This window comes from Cibotium barometz, chromosome 56, assembly GCF_041138505.1.
Source record: "Cibotium barometz isolate CiBa-2024 chromosome 56, ASM4113850v1, whole genome shotgun sequence".
NCBI lineage: Eukaryota > Viridiplantae > Streptophyta > Polypodiopsida > Cyatheales > Cibotiaceae > Cibotium > Cibotium barometz.
In genome coordinates this window covers 5,651,837-5,669,243 of record NC_141101.1, presented here as the reverse complement: position 1 = coordinate 5,669,243, position 17,407 = coordinate 5,651,837, and the positions used below count along the sequence as shown (strand labels likewise).

At 44.0% G+C, this 17,407-nt stretch overlaps 1 protein-coding gene across 1 annotated transcript in view; it reads left to right on the top strand.

Moving 5' to 3' along the window:
• Positions 1-13,981, top strand: part of QPT (quinolinate phoshoribosyltransferase) — a 38,743-nt gene extending 24,762 nt beyond the window's left edge. The window contains exons 6-10 of the mRNA XM_086791143.1: positions 11,006-11,089; positions 11,311-11,463; positions 11,566-11,742; positions 13,319-13,386; positions 13,520-13,981. Coding sequence (XP_086647269.1) covers positions 11,006-11,089; positions 11,311-11,463; positions 11,566-11,742; positions 13,319-13,386; positions 13,520-13,616 — 579 coding nt within the window. The 3' untranslated portion in view covers positions 13,617-13,981. The remainder of the gene's footprint in view (positions 1-11,005; positions 11,090-11,310; positions 11,464-11,565; positions 11,743-13,318; positions 13,387-13,519) is intronic.
• Positions 13,982-17,407: the final 3,426 nt, after the last annotated feature.

Below are 17,407 nucleotides of genomic sequence, written 5' to 3'. Positions count from 1 at the left end.
GGTGGGATACCCAACAATGACATAGTCACAAGGGATGGGGGACGGCCATAAGTAGGGAATGGGAACGGGGGAGGGAACGGCACTTAAAAAATACTTTTTAAAAAAGTTATTCTACTTTGGAAGTACATCAAAATGAGCACAAATTTACAATAAATTTTGAGTCATATTAACAAAATATGCCGATCAAAGAGTGAAGGTGTTGATTGTATTAAGTAGATACAAAATGATTCAAGAGTCGGGACTAAGCCTTAAGGAGGCACAATACATGGAAGGACAAAAAAGGTAAAGCATGGAAAGACTCAAATATGCTAGAGCCTAGAGCTAAGTAGTAAGGCCCATGGGCCATGAATCATGGTCCATGAATGATCATCCACGTGAAGTGCTCGCCTCATGGTCATGGGTAGCTTGTGTCGAAGGAACATCAAGCTCATTCTCACTCTCATCCTCACTAGCATGCTGCTGCTGCTGCGCCTCATTCTTTTGTTGCTCTTCTTGTTGACTCATCTCCCACTTGGTGAAGGGATCTGTCTTCTTTGTCACGCTCTTGCAAAGCATTCGCAAGTTCGTGCTGACGGAGACAAGGTCATTGGCACGCTCTACCCCGAGTCAGTTCCTCTTCCTAGAGGCAATGTGGTTGTAGGTGCTTCAAAGTTGCTCCAAGCAAGAGGAGCTGACGGCCTAGCTAAGTATGCGAATGTCCAGCTTTTGAAGCTCTGGTCCATCCGAACCAAAGTCCTCCCACCATAGAGCGGCACCAACTTTGGAGCGGTCGATCTGTGCATCATGACAACTATAGGAGCCATGAAATGACATGTACATGGAAAGCTGGTCCCTAATCTTGCGCCTAACCGATGCATCAGGCATAAGAGGATCCAAGATGATCCTCCACCGAGCGCTCACCTCCCGATCGCTCTCTTGCTTGTTGCCTTGGAATTTTGGGTCCACCACAGAAGCTGTTTGCATGCAAAAGAGAGTAGTAGGAATTCCACCTTCCTAGACTCAAGACATGGATCTCCTCGTATTTGTCTTCGTCAGGCACGAAGTCTTTCAACTTCTCTATCATGTGATCCATGGCCTCGTAGACCTTGTCTATGCATGGTTGCATAGCGTCTACAATCCTCAATAGGTGAACTATGTGTCTCACCATAACATCCGTGGTCTTCACACTCCCATCAAGAGGCATCATCCGCCCGTAACCTACACTCTTGGCCGGTGTTTGTACGGGACTCTTGCATGTCGACAAACTCATCGCTAAGGAAAAGCCCCCTCAAAGCACCACTACAATTCTTCAACCAGCCCAACATGAGGAAGTTGTAGGCAAACCGGGTGTCGGAATATTTGAGGAGAGAGAGAGAGAGAGAGAGAGAGAGAGAGAGAGAGAGAGAGGATCTCTTGTTGAAATCATGCCGAAGTCGTCGGTGGTTGAGGACAAAGGAGACCATGGTGTTGGCCCCCTCAATGAGCGGGCTGATCCATGGCAATGTCCCCTATGTCCTTGAGGAGGTTGTTTAGGGCCTAGGCAATGAATCATACAAAAGGACACCTTGACATGTCCCTACATACCTTGGAGGATAGCTCCCGCCGCCCTATTAGAAGGCTCCCCATCCGCAACAAAGCCCACTACATGCTTGGGGCCAATGATCTCCATGGTGGTAGCCCACTCCGCCCCAAGCACATCCGCGCTCTTCTCGGTTTCGAATGCATCATGAGATGAGATGAAGTACATCTCTCCACGGGAATATGCAACCGCTATGAATACTCCTCTTGTGGGTGTCGCTCCATCCATCCACAATGAGGGAGACTCCGTTCCTCTCCCATTACCACTTTGTGTTGTCAGTCACTTGCTCTACAATGCGCTTCTACTTCTCGAGCAATATAGTGCACAAGCTCTCGGATGAGGGGGGCGTATAGGTTGAGCCTTACTCGCCAATCTTCCTAACCATGGCTTTGAAGTATTCCTACCTATTCAAGAAAGCAATTTACTAATGAGAAGGGGACTAGTATGATGAAAACATGAATGATGAATCGGCGATCACACTTACCTAGCCGCTTGAAAGGCAATGTGGTCGTGGAAGAAGAAGCGGGCCACCGCCATATCCACCTCCTCCTTCAACTTGGGGTTCCGATTCTCCCCAAGTGTAGATTGTCACCGTTGGCCACACGAGGGTTGAGACACCGTGGAGATGGAGGGCGTCGGTGTGATGGATGGAGCAACATTCCGACTCGATGGTGAAGGTGATGGCGTGCATGATGCCGATCGGCCGGATCCACCACATGACTCCATCGTAGAGGCTTGAGTTCCTCTCCCCATCGTCGCGGGATCCACGGCCACTCGTGGTGTCTTGCTTGACGCTTCGACCGCCTCATAGACGGCAAGCTTGTCGAGAAGTTCCGGTTTGTTTTCGGGCGTGACATTCGTGCAAAACCGCACCTTATGCCCACTCTCATGCAAGAGGTGGGCTCGCACTTTGTCCACAATACAATAAAGTAAAAGAATACCTCGGCAAAAAGGACTACAAAATGGAGGCCTACGTCTCTGACTTAAGCATCCTCTCAGCCCAAATAATGGAACGAAATTATCGTATACAAACCACCCATTCGGCAGTATGGGCAAAGCTGCATGCCCATGGGTGAGAACCGCCTCCATGAGCGGATGGGGTGTGGTTAACCTCCTCCCACCATGTCCATCCCGTCGTCCTACGGGAAGCCCCGGTACGTGAGGAGGATGCCATGGTTGACAATGGCTTGTCACTTTAAAGTAGCTTGAGAGAGGGAGAGAGAGTGTGAGGCTCGACTCCTTGAGGCTTGGAAGTTGGAAGAGGCTTGAGGGAGAGAGAGCTTGTGTGAGAGGCTTGGAAGTTGGGAGAGGCTTGAGGGAGAGAGTGCTTGTGTGTGTGTGGTTTGAAGCTTGAGCAATGAACAATGAGACTTGAACTTCCTCGACTCTAGAGACTTGAAGGCTTGAAGGTGTGTGTGTAGGAAGTGTGTGTGTGTGCTGTGAGGGCAAAAGGATGGAAGGACCAGAAATACGAGAGATCAGAGTAAAACCACACAGCATGAAATATGTGAGTGAATATATATAAAAAGGTGAGACTTGAGTGCAGATATGTACAAGAGCCCTCATATGAGAGGTGACTTTGAGCAAAAAGAAGAGCAGTGCAGAAGCAGAGAAGGACGTTGGAGCTGAAGCACGGTCGATGACGAAGGCTCGCGTCGATGTGAGGCAAAGCACTCCGAGGTGAAAGTGGCAGCGGAAGAAGGTAACATCAATGACGATGATGGTGGTGAAGTCTCTGATGACACAGGTGCTGCGTACCTGAAGCAGCAGAGAGGGCTGCCGTCCCGAGTGGTGCAAGCTCTGGTGACACGGGTGCTGCGTACCTGAAGGAGAGGGGGCTGCGTCCCGAAGTAGCAGAGAGGCTGCTGTCCCGAGGTAGCAGAGAGGGCTGCTGTCCCGAAGTAGTAGAGAGGGTTGCTGTCCCGATGTAGGGCTGTGAGGCTGAAGATAAACGCTGATGTCAGCCCAGATGTAAGCGCTGAAGACATGCTGAAGTAAGGCTGATGTCACCCCAGATGTAAACGCTGAGGTAAGCCTGATGTAAACGCAGATGTAAGCTTGAGGACAGGCAGATGTAAAGCGCTAAGAGGGCTGCAGCAAAACGAACGAAGCAAAACGCTGGTGTAAGCTGATGTATAAATGCTGATATGTGCTCTGAAGTAGACGTTGGCATATGCTGAGGTGAAGCGCAGATGTGAGCTGATGTAGGCCTGATGCAAGCACCAGAATACAGCCTGATGTTGGCTGATGTGAGGCCTCCAGATGGCGGCCTGGACCAGCAGAGGAAAACGCAGAGTGAACCCCTAGTGAAGGCGGCCAGATGGTACCTGATATGGCGATGAAGTGGTACACCTTGATGAGGTATGAGGCAATGCTATTTATAGCAGAGAGGGGTGCTGGTCGGTCACCATAAAGGTGTAGGCCAGCAGCCAAGACAAAAACCTCAAAAAAATAAAATGTAAATTATCCAAAAAATCCCTTTTTAGGGCTGGCAAAGTGCTGTTTCTTCACACCCCCTCTGAGGCCAAAAAGGGTACCATGAGAGAAGATGAAAGAAGATGAAGTATGCGAGGGTCCCACACAAACACAATGGCAGAAGGAATGTATCCCCCTCTAGAAACAAGATGTGATAAAGTCGGAGAGGGCGATCGTGATGGCAAAGGTGGTGTGGATGAGGTGATGTGCATGGGTTGATCGTCTCCTCCCAAAGTATGATCTTGAATAGGATTCTCCACTGAGTAAGAAATCCTATTCCCTATGTGGTCCAGATCAGAGTTTGGAGAAGCATCTTCTGGTGAGAAGAATCGGTCCTCCGGAAGTGCGGTAGACGATCCATGCTGTGCACTCTCGAGGTCTTCAATCCCTTTGCTCACGATAGCTCTGATACCATGTGAGGGCAAAAGGATGGAAGGACCAGAAATACGAGAGCTCAGAGTAAAACTACACAGCATGAAATATGTGAGTGAATATATATAAAAAGGTGAGTGCAGATATGTACAAGAGCCCTATTATGAGAGGTGACTCTGAGCAAAAAGAAGACCAGTGCAGAAGTAGAGAAGGACGTCGGAGTTGAAGCACGGTCGATGACGAAGGTTCGCGTCGATGTGAGGCAAAGCACTCCGAGGTGAAAGTGGCAGCGGAAAAAGGTAACGTCAATGACGATGATGGTGGTGCAGTCTCTGATGACACGGGTGCTGCGCGTACGTGAAGCAGAGAGGGCTGCCGTCCCAAGTGGTGCAAGCTCTGGTGACACAGGTGCTGCGTACCTGAAGCAGAGAGGGTTGTGTCCCGAGGTAGCAGAGAGGGCTGCTATCCCGATGTAGCAGAGAGGGTTGCGTCCCGAAGTAGCAGAGAGGGCTGCTGTCCCGATGTAGGGCTGATGTGAGGCTGAAGATAAACGCTGATGTCAGCCTAGATGTAAGCGCTGAAGACAGGCTGAAGTAAGGCTGATGTCACCCCAGATGTAAACGCTGAGGTAAGCCTGAGGACAGGCGGATGTAAAGCGCTAAGAGGGTTGCAGCAAAACGAACGTGTCTGCTGAAGCAAAACGCTGGTGTAAGCTGATGTATAAACGCTGATATGTGCTCTGAAGTAGGCACTGGCATATGCTGAGGTGAAACGCAGATGTGAGCTGATGTAGGCCTGATGCAAGCACCAGAATACAGCCTGATGTTGGCTGATGTGAGCCCTCGAGATGGTGGCCTGGACCAGCAGAGGAAAACACAGAGTGAACCCCTAGTGAAGGCGGCCAGATGGTACCTGATATGGCGATGAAGTGATACACCTTGATGAGGTATGAGGCAATGCTATTTATAGCAGAGAGGGGTGCTGGTCGGTCACCATAAAGGTGTAGGCCAGCAGCCAAGACAAAAGCCTCAAAAAAATAAAATATAAAACAATCCAGAAAATTCCTTTTTAGGGCTGGAAAAGTGCTGTTTCTGTTGGATAAATGTAATTCCAACTCCTTAGTCCAATTTAATATGTGGTGGTTAGGCTAGTGGTCAGTGGTTGGTGTGTAAAGCCTACAAATGGTTGGTGCATGTTGTTCATGCAACTCATGCAACTAAAAATAGAGTAGAGGAGTCTCTAAATAAGGTACAAGTCGTGATCAAGTGATTATGTAAGTTTGGTTCATGTCTAATCATAATTAGTGTCTTCTTGTGTTAATCTCAAAGCAATTTTCTGCATATACCAGTTTTTGTCCCTCATATTCATGATGTTTTGTATAATCTTTGATCCACCTTGAGGATGTTTTGATCAATCTTCATAGCTGAATTATCTTATCCAACATTTGGTATTAGAGCTTGACCCAATTAGGTTCAGTTGATTAGCAAAAATCTTAATCAATCTCTTAATCACCATAGCCAGTTTTTCTCTGTTTGAACCACATGCTGTAGATTGCCTTCATGCTTGCACCTGAGATGATGATACCTTGAAATTTTGTTATAGCCTTGTTGCTTTGCTCCCACGCATGCTCTAAATCGAAGCTCAACGGCGGATTTCATCGCAGCTTGACGAATTTCTCATCGCCATCACAACTGCCTGTTTTCTGCTCATCGCGTCAATTCGCCATCGTCTCTTCAAATTAGCCAAATTCCTCTGAGGCGATTCAAGGTCATCAAGTGAGGATTCAGCATACAAAATCTTGGAGCATATGGTCCACCCGTAGCTGCTGTACGACACTTTTTTCCAGTCGCCTATTTTCTGCAGTTTTTGCTCCAACAACATGGTGATACTTATCTTGATTTATATTGATGATATTTTTATTATTTGGGCTTAAATCATCTATATGAGCAAGTTTTCAACATCAAGCATCATATTTCATCATCACGAGTTTCAAATTTCCCGACAAATTCAACGGAACTGGGTTCCATACCTGACAAATCAAGGTGAAGGACTACCTCATGAAGAAAAATCTGTGGAGTACGGTCAAGCCACTTTCTGATGATGAAGCAAGTATTTCTGCTGCAGTTACAAGAGCTACAACGGCTGCACTTCAAGCAAAAGATGAGCAAGCACTTGGTATTATCATTACTGCTTTAGAAGATAATTTTATTCATTATATTGATGATGTTGAGTCAGCTATGGAAGCTTGGGAATTACTAGAACGTACTTTTGGTGCAAAGGCAAAGCATTCCAAGATCAGTTTGAAGATGCAACTCTTTGATCTAACCATGGAGAGTAATGAAAATTTGGCAGCTTTGATTAACAGGTTGAAGAGCTTAATGACACAATTGGTTTATGTTAAATCTCCTGTTCCTGAAGAAGATGCTATTGCTATCGTGCTTAAAAGCTTACCTTCAAGCTTTAGACAAATTGTGACGGTACTTAAAGAGAAGGAGCCTGTCCCTTCTTTGGAAAGTATCATAAATTCTTTGCAGGAAGAAGACAAGAAGATTACAAAGGATGTGATAGATTGTTACTACGACATCGGCAAAGAAGAAGTGTACTATTTGTGGTCGTACAAATCATCTTACTAAGGATTGTTTCTCCAAACATCCTTGTGAGTATTGTGGAAAGACGAACCATCCATCCTCAAAGTGCTACCAAAAAGATCAAAAGCTAGCAAAGGCACATGTGGTTGAAGAAGTCAATCAACAAGAAGAAACAAATCTTTGTTCTAGTCTTAGTATAAAAGATGTAGATGATGAGTATGCTTTGTAAATTATGTCATGTATGTGGTTGAGTCAAGACTTATGTTGTTCCAACTTGACGAATTGTAGAGGAGAGTACACCACCCTATGTTGTTGTTTAGGGGGGGCTCTTACAAATTGTGTCAAGGAGGTATGTTAGACTTGATTCATGTTCTTGTAAGAAGTTGGTCTTAAGGGGGGATTGTTGGATAAATGTAATCCCAACTCCTTAGTCCAATTTAATATGTGGTGGTTAGGCTAGTGGTCAGTGGTTGGTGTGTAAAGCCTACAAATGGTTGGTGCATGTTGTTCATGCAACTCATGCAACTAAAAATAGGGTAGAGGAGTCTCTAAATAAGGTACAAGTCGTGATCAAGTGATTATGTAAGTTTGGTTCATGTCTAATCATAGTTAGTGTCTTCTTGTGTTAATCTCAAAGCAATTTTCTGCATATACCAGTTTTTGTCCCTCATATTCATGATGTTTTGTACAATCTTTGATCCACCTTGAGTATGTTTTGATCAATCTTCATAGCTGAATTATCTTATCCAACAGTTTCTTCACATGTGCTTGTTCTTATATAGGCAAGAGTCTTGAAGACTCGAAGAGGCAAGGCAAGGGGGAGAGACTAGAGGCTCAAAAGGAGGGCCAAGAGGGCCACTATGGCCCTTGTGACTATGGGCTAAAGGCCTTGAAATATGGCCCAAAAAGGCCCCCAAGAGGACGTCCCCCAACGGTCATAAAAGTGACCGTTAGACTGTCCAACAGTCACTTGACCGTCCCCCCAGGATCCGTTCCCCACAACGTCCTGGTCTCCTCGTCCCTTGTGTGAGGGATGCCTCTAGGAGAGACATCTGAAAGTCCCCAAGCGTCCCCGTTTCTACCACGTCCCGACATGGCGTACTCCCGTCCCCTACGTCCCCTATGACTATGTTCCCAACTCTCATGCTATGATCACAGTAGAGACCTCCTTTTCTTGTCTCATGTTGGTGTGGCTAGCACTTAATGTCCTAGGCTATGTATAGTTCACCAGCATCACAAATCGTCATAAGCTTGGTATTCAATGATCAATTAGCATTACACAAGTTGTAATCTCGGCATTTTAATGATCAAAAGGTGTTACATAAGTCGTGTATTCCAAAATCTAGTACATTCAACGCATTATGTGGTTACAAAAAGATGGAGTGAAAGGTGTGACTGTGTGTCCGATAATCGATGTGGTATTCAATGATCAATCAACATTACACAAGTTGTAAGCTGGGTATTTTAATGATCAAAAGGGATAGTCACAGTGGATGTAGGGGATGGGAGGATGGGACGTGGAGACGCTGTGTCGGGACGTGGTAGAAACGGGGACGATCGGGGACAGTCGGACGTCCCCCCTCCCTCACAAGGGACGGGGGACGAGGATAGATCTGGGCAGGGACGGTGTGGGGGACGGATCCTGGGGGGACGGTCAAGTGACCATTGGGCAGTCTAACAGTCACTTTAATGACCGTTGGGGGACGTCCTTTTGGGGGCCTTTTTGGGCCATAGTTCAAGGCCTTTGGTCCATAGTCACAAGGGCCATAGTGGCCCTCTTGGCTCTCCTTTTGAGCCTCTAGCATCTCCCTCTTCGAGTCTTCAAGACTCTTGTCTCTCCCTCTTGTCTATCTATATAAGAACAAGCACACACACACACCTTCAAGTCTCTAGAGTCAAGGAAGTTCAAGTCTCATTGCTCATTGCTCAAGCTTCAAGCCACACACACACAAGCGCTCTCTCCCTCAAGCCTCTTCCAAGCCTCAACTTTCAAGCCTCAAGAGTCAAGCCTAACACACACTCTCTCTCTCTCTCTCTCTCTCTCTCTCTCTCTCTCAAGCTATCAACTTTCAAGTGACAAGCCATTGTCAACCATGGCATCCTCCTCACGTGCCGGGGCTTTCTGTAAAAGGATGACGGGATGGACATGGTGGGAGGAGGTTAACTACACCCCATCCGCTCATGGAGGCAGTTCTCGGCCATGGGCATGCAAGCTTTGTCTGTACTAGTGAACGGGTGGTGCCGACAAAGTGTGAGCCCACCTCTTGCATGAGAGTGGGCATGAGGTACGATTTTGCTCAAATGTCACGTCCGAAAAGAGATGGGAACTTCTTGACAAGCTTGCCATCTACGAGGTGGTCGAAGCGTCAAGAAGGACACCATGAGTGGCTGTGGATCCCGTGACGATGGGGAGAGAAACTCAAGCCACTACGATGGAGTCATGTGGTGGATCGGGCCAATCAGTATCATGCACGCCATCACCTTCACCATTGTGTCGGAATGTTGCTCCATCCATCACGTCGACACCCTCCATCTCCACGGTCTCTCAACCCTCGCGCGGTCCACGATGACAATCTACACTTGGGGAGAATTGGAACCCAAAGTTGTTGAAAGAGGTGGATATAGCGGTGACTCGCTTCTTCTTCCACGACCACATTGCCTTTCAAGCGGCTAGGTAAGTGCAATCACCAATTCATCATTCATGTTTTCATCATACTAGTCTCCTTCTCATTAGTAAATTGCTTTCTTGAATAGATCGGAATACTTCAAAGCCTGGTTAGGAAGATTGGGGAGTATGGCTTAACCTATATGCCTTCCTCATCCGAGAGCTTGCGCACTACATTGCTCGAGAAGGAGAAGCGCAAGCGGCCGACAACACAAAGTGGCAATGGGAGAGGAATGGAGTCTCTCTCATTGTGGATGGATGGAGCGACACCCACATCAGGAGTATTCATGGCGTGGTTGCATATTCCTGCGGAGAGATGTACTCCATCTCATCTCATGATGCATCCGGAACCGGAAAGAGTGCGGATGTGGTTGCGGCGGAGTGGGTTACCACCATGGAGATCATTTGTCCCGAGCATGTAGTGGGCTTTGTTGCGGATGGGGAGCCTTCTAATAGGGCGGCGGGAGCTATCCTCCAAGGTATGTATGGACATGTTATGGTGTCTTTTTGTATGGCTTATTGTCTAAACAACCTCCTCAAGGACATAGGGGCATTGCCATGGATTAGCTTGCTCATTGAGGAGGCCAACACCATGGTCTCCTTTGTCCTCAACCACCGAAGACTTCGGCATGAGTTCAACAAGAGGTCCACACTCTCTCTCTCTCCTCAAATATTACGACACTCGGTTTGCCTACAACTTTCTCATGTTGGGTAGGTTGAAGGATTGTAGTGGTGCTTAAAGGAGACTTTTCCTTAGCGACGAGTTTGTCGACATGCAAGAGTCTCGTACAGCCACCGGCCGAGAGTGTAGGTTACTGGCGGATGACGCCTCTTGGTGGGAGAGTGTGAAGACCATGGATGCTATGGTGAGGCCCATAGTCCACCTATTGAGGATTATAGACGTTATGCAACCATGCAAAAAAAAAGGAGTATTTTTTAAGTGCCGTTCCCTCCCGCGTCCTTGTTCCCTACTTATGGCCGTTCCTTGTCCCGTTACCGTCCCCTGTCCCTTGCGACTATGTCAAAAGGTATTACACAAGTCGTGGTATTCCAAAATCTATTACATTCAACACATTGCGTGGTTACAAAAAGATGGAGTGAAAGGTGTGATTGCGTGTCTGATAACCGATGTGTTTAATACGCCTAGTTCATATTTTTTGGCGCACACACAGATGCATATGCACACACAATGCATATAATGATATACTTGTTACTTCCAAATGCTCATGAGTCTTGGAGTTCTGTTCACTGTAGGCATTGTCCTTTTTATTCTTGTTGACTAGGCCACGTGTAGATTTTGCTAGACTTTCACTTCTTTGTTTTTTTTCCTTGGCATAATATTTGCAGGCAATGGCTGAAGCCGCTAAGCCAGCACGTATTTTGGAAACTAGGAAAACTGTTCCGGGCCTCCGTTTGATAGATAAATGGGCAGTAAGTACTTCCTTACACTCCTCTTTATCTTCAGTTTGTACTTTCCTATTTTTGATTTGTTTGTTTTAGTGATTCTCTTCTTTCTTTTAAAGTTATTTGCAAGTTCAGATTCATCTGGCCTTATGATGGTATATGTGCTTTTCTTTGATGGATCGTATATTTTTCTCATGCTAAATTCTTGCATTCATTTTTTGAAGTGCAATATCTGATTTGAAACTCAGGTCTTGATAGGAGGAGGAGAGAACCATCGCCTTGGTCTCTTTGATATGGTCTTAGTTAAAGATAACCACATTGCAGTAGCTGGAAGTGTTTCAAAAGCTATTGGTGCTGTAGCCCAGTATCTAAAGGACAACAATTTAGACATTGGTGTAGAGGTTTGTAAATGTTCTGCCTTTTTTAAAGCCTTTTGCTGACATTTGATACACTTGCTATATGCTACTTTTACTTGTACATACTAAAAGTGGAGACTTACACAGATAGAGACAAGAACACTAGAGGAAGTCAAGGAGGTGCTGGCTCACAAAGGCGATGGGATAGGATGTGTAACTCGCATCATGCTGGATAATATGGTGGTGCCTCTTCCTGATGGTAGTGTAGATGTATCAATGCTGAAGCAAGCAGTTGAGCTTGTTGATGGGCAGCTTGAAACTGAGGTAAGGTTTTGTACTTACAGGGCACCTTCTCCTTGGACCATTTTAGTATTAATTTCCTACTACTGACCTCCACAACATGTTATGTGCTTATGTATGTAATGTGTAGATATGCATTCATATATATGTAAATATATATACATAAACAATTATATATATATATACACACACACATGAGTACCATGAGTATATAACATGCACGTTCCTAGAAGGTGAATTTGCTCATGTTCGTGGACTCATCTAGGTATATACTTATAGGGCGCCTTCTCCTTGGACAATTTTAGTATTAACTTCCTACTAGTGAGCTCCACAACATGTTATGTGCTTATGTATGTAATGTGTAGATATGCATTCATATATATGTAAATATATATACACACACACATGCACGTTCCTAAAAGGTGAATTTGGGCATGTTCCTGGATTCATCTAGGTATATACATAAACAATTATATATATATGTATACACACACACACACACACATGACTACCATGAGTATATAACATGCACGTTCCTAAAAGGTGAATTTGGGCATGTTCTTGGATTCATCTAGGTATATAATTCAGCCGTATTAGTGGACATGCAGATCACATTGAAGTTTTTGTCTGAGTTGTGGCCAGTTGATATTGTGCTTATTCTTTCTATCTTTAGCGGTGCATTTGCCCTATCAACTACTTATTTGCTATACTAATTCTTTCTATTTGCTACTTCCCTTAGTGCTAGGCTTCATTATGGCTGAGTCTATCCTCCATCTCCGGAGGTTTAACAGAAACTCAGTACGAAGGGCTTTGTGGTGAATATATGCTCTTATGTGTGTGTGTGTGTGTGTGGAGTGCGTGTGTAAGAGCATATCTTGATACAGAGTTCTACACCCACTATCGGGTAATGGAGTTGATAGTTATATAGTCTTGTGGGTTGACTACCATGAGTATATAACATGCACGTTCCTAAAAGGTGAAATTGGGCATGTTCCTGGATTCATCTAGGTATATAATTCAGCCGTATTAGCGGACATGCAGATTTCACATTGTGATGTTTTCGTCCGAGTTGCGGCTAGTTGATATTGTGTTTATTCTTTCTATCTTTAGCGGTGCATTTACCCTATCAACTACTTATTTGTTGTACTAATTCTTTCTATTTGCTACTTCCCTTAGTGCTAGGCTTCATTATGGCTGAGTTTGCCCTCCATCTCCGGAGGTTTGACAGAAACTGTGTGTGAAGGGCTGTGTGTGAATATATGCTCTTATGTGTGTGTGTGTGTGCGTGTGTGAATATATGCTCTTATGTGTGTGTGTGTGTGTGTGCGCGTGGAGTGCGTGTGTGAGAGTATATCTTGATATAGAGTTCTACACCCACTATTGGGCACTGATGACGTTAGTGGAGATGTCGTAGTATCTACTCCATACTACCATGAGTATATAACATGCACGTTTCTAAAAGGTGAATTTGCATGTTCCTGGATTCATCTAGGTATATACATGTACACACAAGAAGAGTTTTGTGTTTATATGTTCAGCTATAGCTCAAATATTCGACCATATATATGTTTTTCTGTATTTAACATCTGAAATTTCTCAGGCTTCAGGCAACGTAACACTAGGGACTGTCAGCAAAATTGGTGCAACAGGTGTGACCTTCATTTCTAGGTAATTATAACAGATAATGCTTTTCTTTTTATAGCAATTCAAAGTGGAGATGAGCCTTTTTGGACTCTTTAAAGAGCATGGGGGCTGCTTGTAGTATCTATCTTTTGATGTCAAATCTGATCTATTTTTGCAGTGGAGCATTGACCCACTCTGTGAAGGCTTTTGATATTTCATTGAACATCGACACAGAATTAGCTTTAGCAGTGGGAAGGCGCACAAAAAGAGCATAACAAACATCATCTGGAGACCTTAAGATCTAGAGATAGTACACGCGCATGCACTACTCAGCCTCCGGAGCCCATCATTGAGTCTGTGTAGACACATGTACTCCCTCCTATTGTGTTGTATACATGTCAGATCTTTGATTTTTTTGGTTTAAACAGTGGTCCCTTTGTGTACAGTTCGAATAAAGTATAAGGGAGCGAGTATAATGTATGTATACATGTCCTCAAGTGAGTTGTGGTGCCCCCCCTATTGGGTACAAGTTCAACTCTCCTTTCCTCATCCCTGCTTTTGGTTCAAACATATGGAAAGGTACTTACTTTCACAAGAAAATAGTTGTCTAATGAGTATGAAAGATGCCAATTCAGCTCTCCTTTCCTCATCTTCTTTTCCCAAGACCATAGTTGTCTAATGAGTGTGAAGATGGAAATTTAGTGTTGATGTGTCAGTTTGTGGTTCAATTTAGTCGTTTAACATTCTAAGAGTTCTAATGACAGTCTTGTGTTTGGATGGAGTTGTATTATTGTGAATAGCGTTGATTTGAGCATCTGTCTGTGCATCTGGATTTTAAACTGCACTCTTGACTGTGTCAAAGGAGCCCTGACTAGTATTAACTGCATGGATGCTTGAATAAGTTACTCTTAACGTGGCCTGTTGAAATTGAAATTTGTGCATTCGATGACTGCACTTCTTTAGCAGTAGTATGAGAAGCAAAATGGATCTTTCTTTGTAGAAAAGTTCCACACAAGCCTTCCCGTTTTGTATATAGGGGTACTAGGGCAACTCACTATTTGACATATCTGGTGCACACTGCATTCTTGCCAGTCTTTGTATATACTGAGTTGCCTCAAAAGATGTTGAATAGGGACACGTGGCATGAGGACCAAAAATGAACTATCATTGGCAACTTAGGTACACTTTGATCAGGCTGGTGGCAACTTCAACAAGGCACTAGGGCCACCAGCTACACTTGGGAATTGGTGTACATGCCATGCTTTTTTTTTTTTGTTCCCCCAAATGCTTGGTTTATGTGGTTGAGTGATCTCCTTGCTCCGAAGAGAGATGGAGCAATTCTCTAGCTATGGGCAAGATGTTGCTGTTTGATGATTTGAATGCGAGTAGATAAGAGATACAATAGTTAAGATTTTGGATTTTCAAGAACATGCATTCTTGATATTGTGATCTTGATATTTCTTAATAGATGGGGATGCTTTAGTGAACAAATATGGGACTTGCTCAAGATGGAAACATGAGCTTCAGTGTAGATGGCCTTACTTGATGGGTTTTACTTGACAATTGCACCACATGGATATGGTCAGCATAAATTTCTTTATTGATCAATCTTATTGATCCTTTTGTAGTAACAACCTACAACATTCTTTGTTGTCTTTACTTCGAGTTTCCACTTGCTATCATTATCACTTTTTGTTATATATATATATATATATTGATGTGAGACTTGGTACCAAAATACATGCCAGTACATTGCTCCTACACATGAACATGCTCGTCCATATTTGATCTTTACTTTGATCATTAGACTCTCTTGCTTGCATGGCTAGCCTTCCTTTGGCTGCTTGCATTGAACTTATGTTCACACTCGTAGCTTGTAAGGGATGGTGTGTATCCTCATGCTTCCATGCATATTGCTATCCTCTAGAGGGTAAAAACAGCCTATTATTATGGTGTAGATGTGAGGTTGCTGAATGTGTTTTTCATGAACTTTAAAGTATAGAAATATTGGATTATCTTATACATTGACTTATAGTGTCATTTTTACAAATTTTACATCCCGTATTTGTCAGAAAGACCTTACATTAGGAAATGCATATGAATCCTCATGTTGGGTTTCTCCATCACCCAATCGGCAAGGAGCATTTCGGTGTGACAATGGAGTGAGGACGTGATGCACAAGCTAGTGCTATCACATTGGGAAGTTGCAATTGCATCTCTAAGAGACATGCTTCGATAAGGTAAGCTCTTGACTTGAACATATTTGGCATCGTCGTTGTTGGGGACTAGCCTAGGGCTTAAACACGTTCATCCGTCCATTCCAAGCTATTGGGATTACCTAATATTGCATGTCATTGATTAGAAGGTCGTACTAAAAAAAACATACGGTTTTGGATTCTTGGATATATTTAGGTGGTGGCTTTTTAAAAAATTTTGAATCTTGTTACATTAGGGCATTCTATTTTCATCTCTTGGAAGGGTAAAACATTAGTTTCTTGGTGATTTACATGATTTTGGAGCCCAAAAGGCTGAGATTTCATTGTATTAAGCCAAGAAAAATCTTAGCAATTGTGATTAGGAGTGGAATCCACTTTGAAAACATGAGCATGTTCCATTAGGTGTGGATTAGAATGGGATAGTTAATTGTGTTCATGTAATTCATGACTTTTTCATGCATTGGAAATCCAACAAAAATGATCAAAAAACACTTAATTACTTGCATAACAATAATTATCTAACATTAGGATTCTTAATCATCTTCCATTAAGTCCAAAAATTCTAAAAAAACTCCAAAAACCAAGCCAAACCAGCTCTTGGATTGGGGATGTGAGCCCACAGTCGTGCACAAAAAGATGGGAGCTTGGACACGTAAGTCGTGAGTCTAGAGAAGCGTGCAGATGTGCACTACGTCTTTGATTCCAGCAAAATGACCAATACACAGCCGAGTGCTTCCCTGTTAAGAAGGCTAGTCTCCTTTAGATCCACCTCAAAAAGCGTGGAGCTTTGGGAAGAAATAGGCTAATGAAATGCAAACATTAGTGAAGGAATAACTAAACATCTAGAAATAGGAGCTGACACGGTCCTCCGAGCTCTAGATTTACTAATTGGCTTTGTAAACAATGCTATAAACTTTATGATAAAGGTACTAATCGACCCTATTTTTGGGAGAAGCTCTAGTGAAGCAACATGAGAGGGATACCAAGGAACCTCAAGATTTTCTCCCTGATGAAGTGGTATTAATGAAACACAATGAAACATTTGGTGACGATGGGTTTATCCCAAGGTGACCACATTAACAAGCAGCCCAACAACCACAGTTACTTATGGCAATCGGGACATGTCACTTTTGCGCTACCATTAGGGATAATGTTCCTCAATACACCCAACAGCAAGTGCACACAGTGCAAGCAGGAGTCCCACTCTCCATATGAGCTCATTATAGAAACAACTTCAATATAGAACCAAGTTCTAATTTCTCCATTTGGACGAGGAACATGGAACACGTGAAAGGGTAAAGATCCCATACTTTGAAACACAACCACCTCCTTATGTTCCCCCACCACATGAATATACAAAGGAAGACATGCTAAGGATGGCATTTGAAACGGGAAGGGGGTTGTAACAAACATAGCACCTAGAGGCTCAAAGTTGGGCTTAACCAAGCGAATCTGTATCTCAAAGATGATGACCAAATTTGATGGACCTGGAGATTCTATTCAATACCCTAGAGAAGTTTGATCAAATTTGTGAGGCCATGGGATGGATTGATGATTCCACCAAGATCTAATCATTCAGACTTTGCATTGAAGGCAAGCATGCTAGTGGTTAAGGTCTTTAAACCCACTTGAAAAGACGAGATACGAGGCCTTGAGTCACACTTTCATTGTGGGATTCTCACCTAGTGGAGCCAAATGGAGATCCATTGTAAAAATCTATAACCTCAAGTAGAAGGAGGGAGAAACAATGTGGAATTACTTTGCTAGAACCAAGTATCTCCATATGCGATGGAAGAACCCACAAAAGATTGGATGATTTATCTTGCTCATTGATGGAATTATAATTGGTC